Below are 18,519 nucleotides of genomic sequence, written 5' to 3'. Positions count from 1 at the left end.
ACGCAGAGACACAGGCAGAGGGAGAAGCAGGCTCCATGCACCGGGAGCCCAATGTGGGACTCGATCCCGGGTCTCCAGGATCACGCCCTGGGCCAAAGGCAGGCGCCAAACCGCTGCGCCACCCAGGGATCCCCTCTTTCTTTCTCTTAAAATTGTTTATTCATTTATTTGTCAGAAAGAGAGAGAGATTAAAAAAAAGAAAGAAAGAAAGAAAGAGCACAAGCAGAGGGAGTAGCAGGTAGAGGAAGAAGCAGATTCCCCACCGAGCAAGGAGCCCGATGTGGGACTTGATCCCAGGATCCCAGATCATGGCCCCAGACAAAGGCAGACACCCAACCGAGCCATCCAGGTGTTCCTAACCCCATGGTTTCTAGAATGTATGGGCAAACTAAGTGACCTATTAAACACTGCAGGGGATGTTAATATTTAAAGGTGCTTTGCAGTGGTCCCTGTAAGAATTTTAGAGGGCTATCTTTGTTTTAAAAAATTACACTGGGCAGCCCGGGTGGTTCAGTGGTTTAGCACTGCCTTCAGCCCAAGGTGTGATCCTTGGAGACCCAGGACTGAGTCCCATGTCGGGCTCCCTGCATGGAGGCTGCTTCTCCCTCTGCTTGTGTCTCTGCCTCTCTCTCTTTCTCATGAATAAATAAATAAAATCTTTTTAAAAATTACACTAAATAAAGTAAAATTAAAAAAGAGAGTGAGAGAGAGACATTTCATAATACCACCCATATTTTCAAAATTGTTCTCTATAGAGAAAAATGTAGGACACCTTTCCTTGATTAGCTGACTTAAACTGATTCTGTGGGAATTATTTTACAACTCTGTAAATTGTAGGTAACTGATAGGCAAGGAATTCCTGCTCGGTCTGATAGAGGTTTGACTATTTTCCCTCCTTTCCTTGTGTGGGGGAAAAAAGCAGTTTGAATCCTCTTACAATTTCTTTCAACATTCATTTTCTCAAATTGTGCTGCCTTTTTGGAACCAGCTGAACATCTGACTATCTGACCAGTTCCCTTACTGACTGAGTTACATAAAATCTTTAACATGTGTACATTTTCATATCTGGAAGAGAGTCATGATTTGCCCCCTTTTGGGGAAAATTCTCTTAACATTTCTTTCAGTTTTTTTTTTTAAGATTTATTTATTTATTCATTCAGAGAGAGAGACAGGCAGAGAAACAGGCAGAGGGAGAAGCAGGCTCCGTGCAGGGAGCCCAACATGGGACTCGATTCTTAGTCTCCAGGATCACACCCTGGGCCACAGGCAGCGCCAAACCGCTGCACCACCGGGATTGCCCTCTTTCAGTTTTTTATGCATACAAATATGTGTTTGACACAATTATAGTCATAGCTTTTACAGTTTTTTTTTCTTACGACTTTTAGGTCAACCACTTATGTTTATTGGTATAAACTTCCTGATTATTGGTTTCTTTCTTGTTACAATAAGTGATTCTATTATAATTTACTTCACCATTCTCTAACCATTGAATATTTAAATTATTCATTAAATAGTTTTCAAAAAGCAAAGATTCCATGTGAATTTAACTGCGTGTATGTCTGGATTATATATTACTATTTTTTTCACCATATAAAATGATATCACTGTGCAAGAAAGAGGACTTCCTATTATTATACTCATTTTGTACACATACATATTGACCCACCAAAAATAAGTGTTTTTTTTTTTTAAAGATCTTATTTCTTTAAGAGACAGAGAGAGAGAGAGAGACAGAGCATGAGCAGAGGAGAGGAGGCAGAAGGAGAGGGAGAAGCAGACTCCCTGCTGAGCAGGGAGCCTGATGATATGATATGGGGCTGGATCCCAGGACCCTGGGATCATGACACTAGCTGAGGGCAGACACTTAACCGACTGAGCCACCCAGGTGCCCCCCAAAATAAATGTTAACAGGAAAAGTATGCTCCAAGCTCTTTGAAGATAAACAGGCAACTTTGATCTGATGGCAGAGGGTCCTTCTGCTACACATAGCAGATGTATTAGGGCATGTGTCTGTGTGGTTCCCAAGGCAGAAAACTGCTTTGCACACAGGAGGTGTTCAAGTAATGTGCCTGTGACTTCACATGCAGGAGGGCACTTTTTATGGAACTTGCTTCTAAGATTCACCACACCAAGGAGAGGAAGCCCTGAATACAACTATGAACAGCTCCTTTCAGGGAAAGCTGTTTTCACCAGAAGGAAAAGGGAAGGATGAGGAAGGACAAGATAATGACAGAAGCCTGGAAGCCGCATTGCTCGTGGACAACTGGCCCCATTCCCAGGTGCTCTGTTGGCCCCATCTGATATGTCAAAACTGGGGAACTCAAAAGAGGTGCTGAGCAGCAATCTCTGCTTCTATCTCAGCAGTAACAGTAATAAGAGTATGTGAAGGAGGAAGAAGTGGGCTCTGTGAGCCCACTGCAAGGCCTTGGTCAAGCCACTACATTTTTCTGGGCCTCAATGTCCTCTTCTAAATGCAAGGGAAATACCAGGTTGTAAGAGCTTTTCTGATTTAACCAGAATTCTGATTCTGTGATTGTACATACTTCCACAACATTCCCTCATACCTTACAGACTTAAAAAAAAAATCTGGTATATGAAAATAAAGATCTTCTGGGAATCTTTGTTTCATTTCTACTCCTTAGCCTGTCTCTGGTACATATACCAAGACTTTCTTTGCACAGACAGAAGCAGGACTCTCTTTTTTTCCCCATTAACTACTTAGGGAAAGAGTCCCAAACTGAGAAAAAGAGTCTGTGCACCGACTGTCAGGCAAACAACATTCTGAGGATTTTATTATTATTATTTTAAAGATTTTATTTATTCATGACAGCCACAGAGAGAGGGGCAGGCTTCCTGCGGGGACCCCGATGCAGGACTCGATCCCAGGATCCCGGGATCATGACCTGAGCCAAAGGTAAACATGCAACAACTGAGCCACTCAGCTGCCCCTTGTTATTGTCTTATTATTTAGACAGGTAGGTGCCTTACGAACAAAAAGACAGTGAAAATAAGCTTCATACCTGTGTCCTACAGTCCTTCTTGCACAGTTTTGCCTGAGTTGGAGCTCAGAGGAGGGGACATGGTCCCAATTATCTGACTGCTAGGAGGGAGACTCCCAACACACTACCTCAAACTTTCACACCCAGGCCCAGAAAAACCCTCAGTGTTTGCCTCAGGGGTTTTTCTTGTCTTTTTTTTCTTTTTGAGATTTATTTATTGGGATCCCTGGTGGCTCAGTGGTTTAGCACCTGCTTTCAGCCCAGGGCCTGATCCTGGAGTCCGAAGATCGAGTCCTGCATCGGTCTTCCCGCATGGAGCCTGCTTCTCCCTCTGCCTGTATCTCTGCCTCTCTCTCTCTCTTTCTGTGTCTCTCATGGATAAATAAAATCTTTTTTTAAAAATAAGATTTATTTATTTGGGAGGGAAAGGGGGGTGGAGGGATAGGGAGAATCTCAAGCAGACTCCCCACTGAGCACTGAGCCTCACATTAGCCCCAACCCTGAGATCATGACCTCAGCTGAAATCAAGAGTCAGACACTTAACCAACTGAGCCCCCCAGGTGCTCCGGCCATGGCCTCGGGGATTTTTCTGTTTCGGGTTTGCCTGACACAAATCACTGATGCTTTCTGATTTCCTGGCTGTCACTCTGGCCCTGGAGGGGTGCCTGACAGGATTGAAGCCTGCTTTGCTTTACAGTGGGGGCAGCTCTACTGTTCACCCCATGTTTGTTCCTGTCATCACCCCTGAAAGGACAGGGGTGCCAGGCTCTGGCCTATTAGCTCCTGCAGCAGCCAACCCTCTCATAAATAACTGGTTGTCAAGGATTTTAATGGAAACCCTCTGGAAGCTGTAAATCTTTGTTGCTCTCTCCTGCATCCTTTCCCTCATTTCCATCACAATATCACTCCAGAGGGACCTGAGACCCAAAGCCAGGAGCTTGGCAGAGCAGATTGGTAGGACACAAGGGAAAGAAAGAGACGGGATGGGGGAGGGAACAGAGCTGGGACAGTTGGTCTTAGGGAAGCATCTGTTCCCAGCCAGTTGATGATGGTCACCTGAGCCTCCAGGGCCCTGAAGAGGGGGTGGGGCAAGATAGCCCAGGGCCACCTGGAGGGAAGGGAAGGGGGAAGAGGAAGAGGATGGCAGAGAGACTTCTGGAAGAGCAGCAGATGGGCCGTTGATTCCACCTCAGACCCTCCAGAGTGTATTTAAGCATCATGAACCAGACTTTCATTGTCCACTTGGGGCTAAGTCATGCCTTTGCCTCTAGGTTCCTGCCTGGGAAGATCAGCAGGTAAAAGAGCAGTGTCCTGTGCTGGGAGGAAATGTTCTTCCAACTTAGATCCAAAAGGCCACAGTTTATTTATATGCATATGAGAGCACTCAGCAATGAGTAACTGTCCAAATAGCTAGGCATAAAGTCTTATTATATACCAGTTTTACAAGGGGGTAGGAGTTAGGGCCTCAAAATGGGCTTCTGAGACTTGATTACATAATTTTTAGAGTGTCCATGTGTCCAAGGACACAGCCTGCCTGATTGGAGATCTCACCCAGGAATATGGAGTGGTATATGAGGGACAGGGCCAGCTGATTGTTGCAAAGCTCTGTTTTCTTCACATAAGGGATCACAGGCCAACATGAAGTCCCAAGCACACATTGAACACCATGTTCATAATGCATCTGCCAAAAGCTTACAACCTCTAGGAAACTTTCCTGAATTCTACATCCTCTACATCAGCGAAGATATTGCCCCTTCCATTAGTCTTTTTGACTAGAGCTTTTCTGAGAAGGGCCTGTCTTTTCTTATATGTCTCCCCTCAACTGCAGGAAGAGAGCTCTATCCTAAGAGAGTAATGATGCATAGTCCTACCCAACTCTTACTCATTGGAACTAAACAATCCTATTTTACATGAGCAGCTGCATTCAGTATCATCAATTCAAACATCTGGAAATCTCCAGAAAGAGCGGGATGGATATAGGCAACAAGAATCTTTGGCTCAATCCGTAAGAGAGTTTCCTAAAAATACTATAGTTCAGGAATGTTAGATCGATCCTTTGGTCTTTCACCAATCCTGAATTAACTCAGGCAGAAACAGTTATACCAGCTGCCAAGCCTTTGCAGGCGGTCTGGGACACAAGTCTGCGCTCAGACAGGTGGAAAGGGGAGGAAACCACAATTATTTGAATCCACTCACTACTCTGATTCCCCATCTGCCAGAGGAAGGTCAAAGCGTCGCTGTGAGAAGCCAAGACAAGACCCCAGAGCCCCGGGGGGCTCTGTCTCATGGGCCAGGTCAGTAGAAGGGCCACGACCCCGCCACTCTCTGAGATGTCATGATTCAATAAGCCAGAGCGGTTCTTTGTAGGTTTGAGATTAGCTACTTTGCCGGTAGAGAAGCTAAGCCCAGAGAGGTGATGTCAATTGCCCACATTACACATGCCTGAGGCCTCGACTTGGGGGCTCAATCCGTGCTCTCTGCAGGGCTCCCCCTGGTCCTGGTTTGGGCTATGTACCCTCCCCAGAGGGCTTGAGTACCGGGTTTAGCGCCCAGCTAAACCCACGCAGCTTCCCCTTCGCAGCCACTGGAGCTGCCCAGGCGGACGGTTCGAATCCGCTCGGCCCCGAGGCTCCGGCTGCGCCTGCGCACGACGTCCCGGCGCCCCGACGGCGCGGGCCGGGAGGGCGGGGACCCGCGCTGGCCCAGCGGTAGCCGGGCCCCGGGGCGCCGGGAGCGCGGCCCAAGCGTCCTCCGCGTCTCCCGGGACGACGTCGGGCGCTGCCCTCTCAGAGCGCAGGGGCGGTTAATTGGATTTGGGACGGAGGGGGGGCACAACAGCCTGCCTCTGGGGCCAATCGAAGACCTAGAAAGTCCTATATGCAAATAAACCTGTGACGGCTGAACGCACCCCAAGTTAGGAGGAGCGGGGGTTGGGCTTAGTGTTGTCCGGCAGCCAATGGGAGCTTAACCCTTTGAGGAGGGGGCCAGCAGGTGTGGTTGCGAGCGGTCCCGGCGGCAGAGCGGGGGCAAGACGGGGGAATAGGAATCGCGGGTAAGAGTCCCCCAAACCTGGTGCTGGCCCCAGATCGTGGCCTCCTAGTGCTCCCCGCTGAAAACCCGGTTCGTCCTACCCCCAAAGTCCCCCTCGATGCCCACTTCCCCAGGGCTACCTACCCCCTCGGCCCTCCCCGGTGGCGCTCCACCAGCAAAGCCGCTCACCCTCCGGGTCCCTGCTCCCCCTTGGCGTGGTAGCTCATCTCTTCCCAGCCCCATACTCGCGTTCACCTCTGAAATACCCTCTCTCCCTTTATCATCCTCAAGACTCCGATGCCAGGACCTTGCCACACGCCAACTTTTTTTCCCCTAGCTCCATATTCCCTCCTGTCCCCACTTCCCCTCATTTCCTGCCTTCCCTCGAGTTCCCAAACCTAGTGCGCCCCGGGGAGCTGTCCCTTAGATCCCTGGGAATCGCAAAAGGACTCCTCCTTCCTCATCACTGGGTCCTTCTCCTGATCACCTTTCTTCCTTTATGTGGAGAAGTCTTCCAGGGAGAGAGACTCTTCTGTTTTGGATTGCCAGCCCAGCCCTCTGCAAATAAATACACCTGCCCCTCTTTTCCAGCCCCTCTCCCCCTTCTGGTTATTATTTCTCACCTCCCGAAGAATTCTTCTGGGCTTGAGGAATGTCCTCCTTTGGGATTTGAATTGTAGGAAAAATGTAACTTCCATTTTGGGGATGAGGTGGGAAGGGAGCTAACCCTACCGTTCTATTTTCCTTTTATAATACAGCTTTTATTTTGAACCAAGCACTGCTTTAAGAGCATTATAAATATTAACTAATTTAATCTTTAAAATAATGCCACAAGGTGGATATTATTATCCTCGTTTTACTAATGAGGAGACCGAGGAACAGAGAGAGGCTCAGTTTCTCACCCACAGTCATCTGCCAGTAAGTAGAGCTGGGATTTGGATCCAGATCCATCAGTCTTTGCTGGAGATGCACTGAATGTTTTGCAGAAAATGGCTGGGCATGAGTCGGCCCTGAAAATTGCATCTTCCTCTCAGTTTTTAGCAGAATGAAAAATGTCACCTGAGTCAGCAAGATCCTTAGTGTTTCCAGGGAATGTGGCCATTCTCAGCACTTCTTACTGGCCCAGTCCTTGAGCAGTTGAGCACCCTTATCCTTCCTTGTTAGTCAGTGTCTTTCTAAGAACTCACTCAGTCCCTGTTCTGAAATTTCAAGAGTAGCTAGAATGAAAAGCCAAAAGGCCATGAAAAGCATCTTAGTTTACAATGCCTGCATCAAAACTCAAAGCACCATTCTAGATATGAAGTTTTTATCTTCCTGGTGGACCAGTAATCATAGAAAAGCTAGGGAAGGAGGGTATACCTGAAAGTAATGTAACATTGTGTGTCAACAATACAAAAAAAAAAAAAAGAGAGAGAGAGAGAGAATAAAGGAGGAGATAATACTTGGCTTCTTATGATGCACAAAGTCAAAAAGACAAAGCTGGAAGCAAGATTGGTAGGTCATAGGTCCACATCTTCTTCCCCCATCTACTTTGACCTTTCCTGAGAGCTGCCCACTGGAAGCCTTCAGAGGGATGCTTCTGGTAGGGGAATGAGAACCAAAAGATGAAAAGGGGAGGAAGTGCCCGAAAACCTGTTATTTGGGGTAAGAGAAGGAAGTCACCAGCAGACACAGTAGGATAGCTCTTCAGTGCCATGTGTACTACTACAGTTTGAAAGAAGAGTCCAGGCTCTGAAGGTCAGGAAGAAAAAACTTAGTTGAAACTTTAAACATGCTCTACTATCTTTTCTTAATCAAACATCAAATGATTCTTTCTTTCCTCCAGTTTATTGACCTTGCATTATTATTGTATTAATTCAGCCTTGCAAAAGAAAGCAATAAATATTTTCCATGCTCTGCAGCAGCTCTGGGAGTAAGAAGAATACTCAACATGTACCCTTTGGAAGTGGAAATGAACTATGGTCCCTCCTTTGAGATTTCCGAAATAACCTGCCTTGTGTTTGCATGAAGCTATCCCAGGGTGCATTCCCTCCCCCTGGTGGCCAATGAAGTGCATTTTCATGTTGTCTAACCAGGGTTTGGTTGGCTTTTTCTGGCTTGGAAGATCCAAGATCAAACCCCACACTAAAATGGAAGGAAACTTCAGCTGCCTCTTAGTAAGTGATTTAAAGCCACATCTTTGGGGGTGCTTAGGTGGCCCATTCGGTTAAGCATCTGATTCTTTTTTATTTTTTCCTTTATTTTATTTTATTTTATTTTATTTTATTTTATTTTATTTTATTTTATTTTATTTTATTTTTGAAGCAGGCTCCACACCCAGCGTGGGGCCCAAGATGGAACTTAAACTCATGACCCTGAGATCAAGACCTGAGCTGAGTTCAAGAATCAGATGCTTCACTGGGTGGCTCAGTTGAGTGTCTGACTCTTGATCTTCCATACTGGCCTACTTAAAAAAAAATATATATATATATGTATATGTATATATATATATACATATATATTTATATATGTGTATATATATATGTATATGTATATGTATGTATAGCTCAGGATGCTGGCAGCCCCTTTCATTCTTTTGTATTTTCCTTAGGCCTTGTCTTTAGCATTTATTGGCTCTCCTCCTCTGATTCCTCAAGGCTGCAAAACTACTTTTGATAACCAAATTATTGGGCAGGAGAGTGGGTGGGAACCCCCAGGTTAGCAGGGAGTGGCTGCTGAGACTGGCAAAGAGAATTCTGGCTGGTAGAGTAAGATAAACCTTGAGAGGTTCTGGGGGAAGCAGCTTTTATTCTAACTCATTGCTGCTTGGGGGCCAGGGATGTGCTAAAAGAGGACAGGTCAGTCCAGATGTCAATGAGGCTGGGCCTCTGGCCTGAAGGAGAGAAATGATCTTGGCATACAAAAAATGTTCCCTCTCTCTTAATGCTTCTACAAGGAAAATAATAACACAAGAGCAACTGTCGCTTGGCTCTAGTATCAGGGTGACCATAGGGACAGGATGGGGAAAGACTGAAAAATATCTAAAGAGGGAGCCATTACTTGGCTCTGGGGGATTACTGGCATGAAGCAATGGGGACCCATTTTTCCAAAAGAAATGGAAATCTGGATTTTTATAAGAAATTGATATTGTCTAGCTATTGGCAACTACTTCTATTTCAAACCATCACCACAACACACTGAGGTGGGCCAAGTGAACACTTCTGCAGGCTAGATTCAGCACGCAACACATGTACCCCCTATCCCCACCCTGGCAGAATTTGAGCAAGATATTCTCTGTCAGTGAGCCTTTGAGATAAGTCAACGGGATTTAGTGTTGGGGGTCAAACAGGAAGGAAAGGACCGGGGGAAGAGAAAGCTAGGTGGACAAAGGCAAAGCAAAAATAGACGCATGTAGCATTGACTGCTCTCCACCATCTTGCACCTGACTCAGGTACCGTTCAAGGGGCTCTTGTATCACAGCCTAGAATCCAGGGAAGGTAGGTGAGAATGCCACGGTAACCAGTTCCTTGAGAAGTACTCAGGCTCCGTTCCTTGGTCTATGTGCTTGGGTCCCTCTTGTCGTGCAAAACTAACAGATTTTGATCTTTTTGCCATTGTTTTTCTCTTTGAGGTAGGTGAACAGCGGCAGCTATGACTTGTTCCTACCACATGGGCAAAGACTCGAAAAAGAGCAAAGGCAACTCACAACTCCAGAGGCTGAATTCAGGGTCAGTTCTCTCTCCTCCAGTTAACATTAACCTTTAGGTAAACGGAGCCACTCCTCCATGGCTGGGTAAACAGAGGCCGTTGTGGAGGGCTCGGGGAGTGGAGTTGGCCGTTTACCTGAAATCAAGGGAGCAGGTTGAGGTCAAGATTTCATGGACCTTAGTCCTCTTGAACAAGAATGTGCCTATTCACTGGGAAAAATAGACTTCCAAGACCCAGGTGCCCTTGGTCTGTTGTGCTGAGTATGACTTTTTCTCCCCCAGCTCAGGTGTCACCATAAAGGGGCTTGACTGTAAGGAGCAGCCCTCTTCAGCAAAGAGAGAAACCAGTGGTGATCTTTGGCTGACTTAATAATGCTGCCCTTCCTCTTGGCAATGGTTATGAGCATTTGGTGCAATGGTGTATGTGATGACTCCTTGAAAGACATAAAGAAGTACACTCCTCTAAAGGCTTATTATGAAGTTATTCATAGGTAGGCTCCCAGTTAGAGCTCTCCACTCCCCAGTTTGGTTTGGGATAGAGGCAGAAAGATGTGGAAGGATACAGTAATGTTAAAAACATGGCCCATAAGATACAAAAAGTTGTCTAGAATTAGCAAGTTTGGGTATGGAGGAAACGTGATTCCCATGAGATGTCTGGTGGGTCTGCTGTTACCACGTATTGCTGATAGTAATCCAAACTGTTAGAGTCCCTCTGGGAAACAACATGGCAAGATAGATAGATAGATAGATAAACTAAAACAAAAACTATATAATTTTTATATTAACCTAGTAATCCTGGTTCTGGATATATATATCTTAAGAAAAATAATCCTCAAGATGTAAAAGGCCTTCTGTACATGGAAGTGCACATTTTAGAGCTATTAATGTAATAATAGCAAAATTGGAAGAAACTTACATTGCCAACAATAGGGAAATGGTTAAATTCAGGCACATTCCTTCTGTGCAGCATTATTACACCGCCATTAAACACTGGAAACATATAAGCTTTGTTACCAGCAAAAGGATGTTTCTTTTTTTTTTTTTTAAGATTTTATTGATTGATGAGAGACACACACACACGGAGAAGCATAGACATAGGCAGAAGGAAAAGCAGGCTCCTTGTGGGGAGCCTCATGCAGGACTCCTCGATCCCTAGGATCCCTTGGACCCTGGGATCATGACATGAGCCAAAAGCAGACGCTCAAACACTGAGCCACCCAGGTGCCCCAGGATGTTTCTGATATGATATGAAGTCGGGGAAGATAAGCAGATAGAAAATTGTTTCTAAAAAAAAAAGAGTAAAAGAATATTGCTTCTATATTATGGTTACAATTATAGACGAATAATTATGCTTAGAAATTAATAATTAAAGAGAATATGCAAAAGGGACAAAGTTGCTATACTAGGGTAGAAAAGCCACAGTGATTTCCCGCTTTATCCTTTTCTAAACTCCCTTTAAAAAAAAAAATAAACTCCCTTTAGTGTTTTATTATTGCATTATAATAAATTATAATGAAGATATTACTATCTTTTAAAAACCGAAGAGTTGAGGGAAGAACAGATAGTAAGTAGCAAGGGCATCAAAGGACAGGGGTGGCAAGAGTGAGGAGGAAGAGGTTGGTAGTGTTTTGGAGGTACAGAGGAGGAGGAGCTCCAGAAAGTTGACTTTATGGTCACAGAAGCCCTGGATGTGAAGGAGATGGATCAGTTAATTGGATCTGGGCTGTTCTAGGTTACCCAAAGTCACACTAAGCATATTCCCTAAGGATTATTGAATCAGAGGCATTAAAAACCATTAAAAGAATTTGATATTTGAAATTTCAAGCAAACAACAAAGAAATCATCATGGGAATAGGGGAGGGACAAGACCTTTGCTGGACCTTGTTATCGGTGTTTTACCATTTGGTGTTGTTTTTGTGTAGAATTGCATGGTGTGGGAGACACTAGCTTTTCCTGTGGTTGGGATCACTGAAGGTCTCCTATGGCCCTAGGCTTGAATTGTGTTAAGTCAGCTACCTATTGACCCCATGCTCCACGAGCTACCTTTGCATTCACCATCAGCAGCAGGTTGGGGGTGGGAGGTTCAGTGTAGTGTCAAAACAGTTAACAGACCTCCTCAGAGTCCCTCATCTGCACCCACTGGGACTAACTTCTTCTGTTGGGAAGGCTTAGGGCTTGGTTCTGAGGCTGTCTCCAGACACTCACTCATTTCACTAAGATTGTTTACCAGGTGGTGCCATGCATAGCATCTCAGCCTGCTCCTGCAAATCCCAGGAGGGCAAAACCAAAGCCTGGATTGGCTGAGTGAGTCCCTAAGGACAGAGTCTCCAAGGGCAAAAGGTAGAATCAGTTCTCTCCCTGAGCCTGCACCAACCTTGGAGGTGGGGTGGCATTTTCTAAACTGCAATCCGTGCCTGGTCTCAGAGCGGGTCTACCACCCACATGAGCAAGGGAGGGGGTCCCCCTGCAGGCCGATACAAGTCACTGCTGCTCCCTCTGCTCTCTCCCCAGGGTGGGCAGGGATTTCCCCAGAGCCTCCTCCCAGGCTGGGGAGATGCTTCAGTGCCTGTCTTCGGAAGGTGAGGAAGGAGCCGACTCAGAAGTGCGAGAAGACAGTTCCCAAGACGATCTGAAAGAAATCATCACCCTGGCTTTCGTGAGCGAGGACACTGGGGTGCACGAGGGGCTTCAGAATGCCCAGCAGCAAGGCAAGAAGAAGAGGAAGAAAAAGAGGTTAGGACTGAAAGATAGGGAATGGGAGTCCACATTGTTGGGAGCAGAAGGGACCTGGAAGGGAGGGGGCCTTGGCCACTAATGAGAGGTTAAAGAGATGCTGTGTGCTCAAAATCACACCCCCGTTCAGGTGTATGGGAAGAACCAACCTGACGATCAGTTTTATAGAATCAGATAATGGTGTGTGTAATCTCCAACCACACCCTGTCCTAATCTTCATTCCTTTTTTTTTTTTTAAGATTTTATTTATTAACTCGTGAGATGCACAGAGAGAGGCAGAGACACAGGCAGAGAGAGAAGCAGGCTCCCTGTGGGGAACCTGATGCAGGACTCGATCCCAGGACCCAGGGATCACAACCTGAGCCAAAGGCAGACACCCAACCACTGAACCACGCAGGTGTCCCACTAATCTTCATTCCATATGTGTTTAGAATGCTTTTTTTAAAAAAAGATTTTATTTATTTATTCATGAAAGATACAGAGACAGAGAGAGGCACAGACACAGGCAGAGGGAGAAGCAGGCTCCATGCAGGGAGCCCGGTGCGGGACTCGATCCCGGGACTCCAGGATCATGTCCTGGGCCAAAGACAGGCGCTAAACCACTGAGCCACCCAGGGTCCCCCCCCCCCACTTTTTTTTAACTGTGTGGAGAAAGATAATTTAATTTCCTTGTTTTAAGGAAGTGCTTATTGTCCTGGGAACTTAGTACATTTTAAAGATAATGAAGCTGATGCTGACTTCTTAGGATCTCCCTGTGGCTTCTGCCTTTTAGTTCCTACTTACTATTCTGTCAAACCTGGTTCCTTTTGGGGACAATGAGTTACTCCTCAGACTCATTGCTGTCTGAAAGTTTGTCCACTTTCTAACTCACAACTTCCTTTTGTGGGGGGCAAGAGGAGGGAGACCATGAAGTAATTTGGCCCAAGAGATTTTCTTTTTCTTTTTTTTTTTAAGATTTTATTTATTTATTCATGAGAGACACAGACAGAGAGAGAGGCAGAGACACAGGCAGAGAGAAGCAGGCTCCATGCAGGAAGCCTGATGCGGGACTTGATCCCTGGTCCAGGATCACACCCTGGCCCAAAAGATTTTCACTTCCTGTTCCTGATGGGCCGCTGAAGCAAAAGGATTGAAGAGGTGATGATATTCATATGGAGCTGAAGCAGAATTAGTTATGACCCCAATACAGAATTCCTACCCTGTGGACAGGGTACCAGTTGAGTCTGCCTTCTGCCTCTCTGCAACCCTTTGGATTTGTGTCTTCAGTTAGTGGGGTTCATCAAACCAGGATTAGTGTGGCAGAGTGGGTTTCATACAGCCTCACCCAGGACTGGATGCTTCTGGGTGTGGTCACTTGTTCTGGCAAGTGTGTCTGTCTCTGTCTTGCTTTCCTTTTTCTCTTTTCCAGATGATTGGTGATCGATCTCTCCACCTGCCGATATGAGAGCGGTGAGCACTTGCATTCAAGGGATCCATGATGGGGACCCAGTGGATTACCCCAAAGGGTTGGGAAGGGTCACTCTTGTATAATCTTGAGGATGAAAAGTGGGTGTCTTCACATCCCATTGTTTCCTTCATCTAGCTGGATTAACTATTTGAAGAAGTTGGGAATCTCATTCCAAGAAAATACGGGTTTTGACCACAGTTGGTGTATATTTCAGCTCTCTGTAGTTTTCATATAGGGTTCTTTGGGAATCTGATTGTAGAGAAGGCAGTTGTTGCTCCTTGCTAGAGCATAAGTTAGAGATTAGCAGTCCACAGACTGAAGATGACCTACAGACCTACATTGTACTACAGAGCAATGTTGTCATTATATGGATTTCAAATTAGAATGTTTTAGGCTAGTCCTGACTCCTCTGGGTCACTGAAGGCACTTCTGATTTTCCAGGTCCTTGAAGGCATTTGAGTTTGTGTTGGAGTCAGCTCCCAGTTACTAATGCTAAGAGGGACAGGGGAAAAAGGCTGTGATAGCATATATGTGGTTTTGAAAATCATTGTATGCTTTTTTCTTTTTCTGTCAATTTATCTTCTAATTAAGCTTGGCTCTGGCTGATGTTAAGGTTAGGTTTATCTTCCCTGAACATTCTGTGTTTAGTATTTGGAGGAAAGCCAGAATTCTACTTCCTGGTAAGGGGAAGCAGCGCGGATAAAACATTCTTCCCAGATAACCTTCTGTGGGGTTCACTGGGTATTGGCTGTATGCCTCAATAGCTCTTCATGTTCCTTTCTTGGCAGTGGTGAGATCAGGCCGGGCAAGATGGCTTCCAGGCCCAATAAGCTGAGGTGTCTCTCTTCAGCATGTGGTCTGAGAGCACCTAGAAACATAACCTCCCCACCCCACACTCCTCCTCCACTTCCTGGACTAACAGGCCTTTCTTTTTCCAACACCATGGCAGTGCGTAGGGCTGCCCAGAGATATGGCCTTCGAGAGGGAGGGGAAACCAATGACTGGACTCTCTACTGGACGGACTACTCTGTGTCGCTGGAGAGGGTGATGGAAATGAAAAGTTACCAGGTATCTGGGCAGAGCTGGTCCTCCGTATAAGGGTGACATCTACCCAGTGGGTCCCTACTTTTTGGACTGTCCCCTGAGGGGATCTCCTGGGTACTCCCATGGCCCCTGTTGTTCATGAATTTTGCCTTCCTTTGTAGAAAATCAATCACTTCCCTGGGATGAGTGAAATCTGCCGCAAGGACTTGCTGGCCAGGAATATGAGCCGCATGTTAAAGATGTTCCCTAGGGATTTCCACTTTTTCCCTAGGACCTGGTGTCTTCCTGCTGAGTGAGTGCCTACCTGTGTTCCCTTCTATGCCACCCACCCCCAATTTACATTTCCCCCTTGCTCCTCATTCCCCAGTGCTACTTCCCTTCCCAGAGGATCTCCCATCTCTCTCTCTCCTTTTCAGGAAGAGGAGGGATAAAGGGTGTGTCCAAGGTTAAGAGAATACAAGGCTCTGCTATAAAAGAATCAGATGACATTTAGGGGCTGGGTGCCTTGGAACCCGTGCCTGCAGTTGGGATGAGAATTTGTTCTGACCCTGAAATCTGTTGATTTTGAACTTGTTCCAGCTTCTTAACTGTGCAGTTTCTGAATTTTTAAGGACCGTGAGCACTTCTGGAGGGAGTGAGATAATGGTTAGTGCCCAGATTAGGAGTAGGGAGGGACACCTGACCTCTGTTCCATGGCAGAAGCATGGATGGCAGCCAGCCTTTCCCTGTCTCCTGTCTCGCTTTATCCATCTTGAAACTGAGCGTCCATTCTTAGTATACAAAATGCTCTGGACCGTAGCACCAAGAAACAGAAGAAATGCGAGATGACATGATTGTCACCGGGGTACAGTCTGGTCTTTGGGATGAGGAGAGGGGGTGCAGAGAAGCATTGCCATTGAAATTATATTGACATGACAAGAATCCCACTCTGTCCTCTGCACTCACTGCTTTTCAAAACTAAGAGCTCCAGGATTCCCAGACTTCCCGAGCCTGGAAAGTTTTAGGACTTAATAGCAACTTAGAAGGAAACATACTTGCCTTCAGACACCTCCAGATTTCATGGCCACTGAGGAACATTGCAGTGAAGTGACTTCTCCAGTGATCACGATGCAAATGAGTTCAAATGCAAAACAAGAAGTGGAGCAAGTCTGAGATCTAGAATGCATTAAAGTGGTTTCTTTCTTCTGAATATACTTTCTACAGAGTATATTCGAGGACAGTATTTGTGCTTTGATACTCTGGCTGGAGTGGGGGTGTTCCTGGGGAAGAGCTGCAGCCTGGAATAGAGGAAGAGACTGGTGGATCCAAGGTCACAACACTTGTCAGGCCTTGTGCCCCACACAGAAGTCCATGTCTCCTGTCTGCAAACCTAGAAAGTCAAAGTACTTGGATCATAGCTACCTTCATGGGCCATGCAACATGTATCAGCACCTTGCCTGTCTTTTACATAATTAACCACTGTACAAAACAGGTGTCATTATCCTCATTGTGTAAATAGTGGAATTGAGGCTTAAATAGGTTAAGTCCTTGCAGAGGGTCACACAGCTGGTAAGTGGTGTAGCCTGGGTTTAAATCCAGGCCTGAGTTCCCTCCAAAGCCCACCCTCTCTCCACCATGTATCCATGTGCATGGCTATTTCTCTTCTTGCCAGTTGACATGTCTGTCAACTCTGGGGCTTTGTCACATGAGATAGCTTTAGTGGTTTTTTTAGTTTTTGGTGGTTTTTTTTAAAATAAAGAGCTAGGCTTCCTTTTCACTGCTCCCTCCACTAAAGGTGTATCTCGTTCCCTCCCTGCTGCTCTGGTAGCTGGGGGGATTTGCAGAACTACAGCAGGTCAAGAAAAAATAAGACATACATTTGTAAGCCGGATTCGGGCTGCCAAGGGAGAGGTATATTCATCACCCGGACAGTGAAAGATATCAAGCCAGGCGAGGATAAGATCTGTCAGCTCTATATTTCAAAGGTACTTCTTCATCGTGGTCATTTATTTCTCGCTCATAGCAACCTCAGCTCTAGCTCCTCCGCACCAAGGGAAGTGAGGGAATGAGGCGGGGTGGGGGGGGGGTCGGGGTGTGTGTGTGTCAAAGCTGAGTCCGGTCTTCTGCCTTAAAAGTTGTCAGACCAAGCCTTCTTTTTTTTTTTTCCCTAAAGATTTTATTTATTTATCCATGAGAGATACAGAGAGAGAGAGGCAGAGACATAGGCAGAGGGAGAAGCAGGCTCCCTGTGGGGAGCCCGATGTGGGACTCGATCCCAGGACCCCAGGACTGTGACCTGAGCTGAAGGCAGAAGCTCAACCATTGAGCCACCCAGGTGTCCCCAGACCAGGCCTTCCGACCAGGGCTGTGACGTGTGTCTGGGCCAGAGCATCCCTCACCCTGTACCCTTGTAGCTGGTCTGGTCTTAGGCTGGCCTATCACCTCTAACAGATGACAGCTAGAGGGCACATTTGGTCTGTGGATGCTCCATTTCATTTAGGAGAGGGTAATAGTCCTGGAGGGTTCATGGTAACCAGCCTTCCTCCATGGCTGGAGGTCAGAGGTCACAGTGGTATAGCTCACCGCAGGGAGGAACCCTCTAGAAGTATGTGTGGACTGGAAAGGACTGGCCAGCATTGCAGGAAACACTTTTGCAGAGCTGCCATGTAATACAGCCCTCGATGGTGACACATGTCCTTCATCACAGGACTTTTAATTTTTTAAAAAATATTTCTTCATTTGAGAGAGAGAGAGTACGCACACAAGCAAGGGGAGCAGCAAAGGGAAAGAGAGAAGCAGGCTCTCGCTGAGCAGAGACCCTGATTTGGGGCTCAATCCCAGGACCCCAGGATCATGACATGAGCCAAAGGCAGACACTTAACCAACTGAGCCACCCAGGGGCCCTATCACAGGACTTTTTAATGTTATTTTGTTTGGTTGCCAGGAGATCTTTGGGAGGAGGTTACTTGTGCTGCAGGAAACTGAGGCACGGTGTAGTTTAGTGACTCCCACGGGTCAAGTCACCTTGTCCTCGTCCCCTACCCCAGCCCAGCCCGTACTCTGTAGTACCAAGACCAAGACAAGGCACTAATATTCAAGACTGAATCTCTCCTCGGAAGCTTACATGACTTCTCTTCCCTCCTCGCAGCCCTTTATTATTGATGGGTTCAAGTTTGACCTACGGATTTATGTTCTGATGACATCCTGTGACCCTCTCAGGATTTTTGCATACAAGGAAGGACTAGCACGCTTCGCCACCACCTCTTACTCCCACCCCAGCACAGACAACCTGGTGAGCTCAGTGGATGTGCCCTTCCCCCTCCTCCTTAGGGGGATGAAAAATCCCAGTTCATTCCACATTCTCAAGGCATTGCGGATATGACTGTCATTTGCTGAACACTTCCTATGTGCCAGGTTGCAGATGTCCCTTCGTTTAGCCCTCTTAGAAGCCCTCAGAAATAGGGATTATAATTTCCATTTCACAAATGAGGAAATGAAAACTCAGTAAAAGGAATTTGTCCAAGGTCACAGAACTGGGAAGAGATGAGGCTGGGCCTCGTCATGGCCAGATCTGCCCTACCACAAAGCTAGTGCCCCAGAT

At 46.4% G+C, this 18,519-nt stretch overlaps 1 protein-coding gene across 1 annotated transcript in view; it reads left to right on the top strand.

Moving 5' to 3' along the window:
• The first annotated feature begins 14,927 nt into the window (after positions 1-14,927).
• The window catches only part of TTLL6 (tubulin tyrosine ligase like 6), a 30,477-nt gene continuing 26,885 nt past the window's right edge, over positions 14,928-18,519 (top strand). The window contains exons 1-4 of the mRNA XM_055329617.1: positions 14,928-14,963; positions 15,101-15,231; positions 16,747-16,903; positions 18,067-18,210. Of these exons, the coding sequence (XP_055185592.1) occupies positions 14,943-14,963; positions 15,101-15,231; positions 16,747-16,903; positions 18,067-18,210 (453 nt within the window). The 5' untranslated portion in view covers positions 14,928-14,942. The remainder of the gene's footprint in view (positions 14,964-15,100; positions 15,232-16,746; positions 16,904-18,066; positions 18,211-18,519) is intronic.

The sequence above is a fragment of the Nyctereutes procyonoides genome, unplaced genomic scaffold (assembly GCF_905146905.1).
Source record: "Nyctereutes procyonoides isolate TBG_1078 unplaced genomic scaffold, NYPRO_anot_genome, whole genome shotgun sequence".
Classification (NCBI taxonomy): Eukaryota; Metazoa; Chordata; class Mammalia; order Carnivora; family Canidae; genus Nyctereutes; species Nyctereutes procyonoides.
The sequence above is the reverse complement of the archived record's forward strand: the minus strand, read 5'-3'. Positions and strand labels throughout refer to the sequence as shown.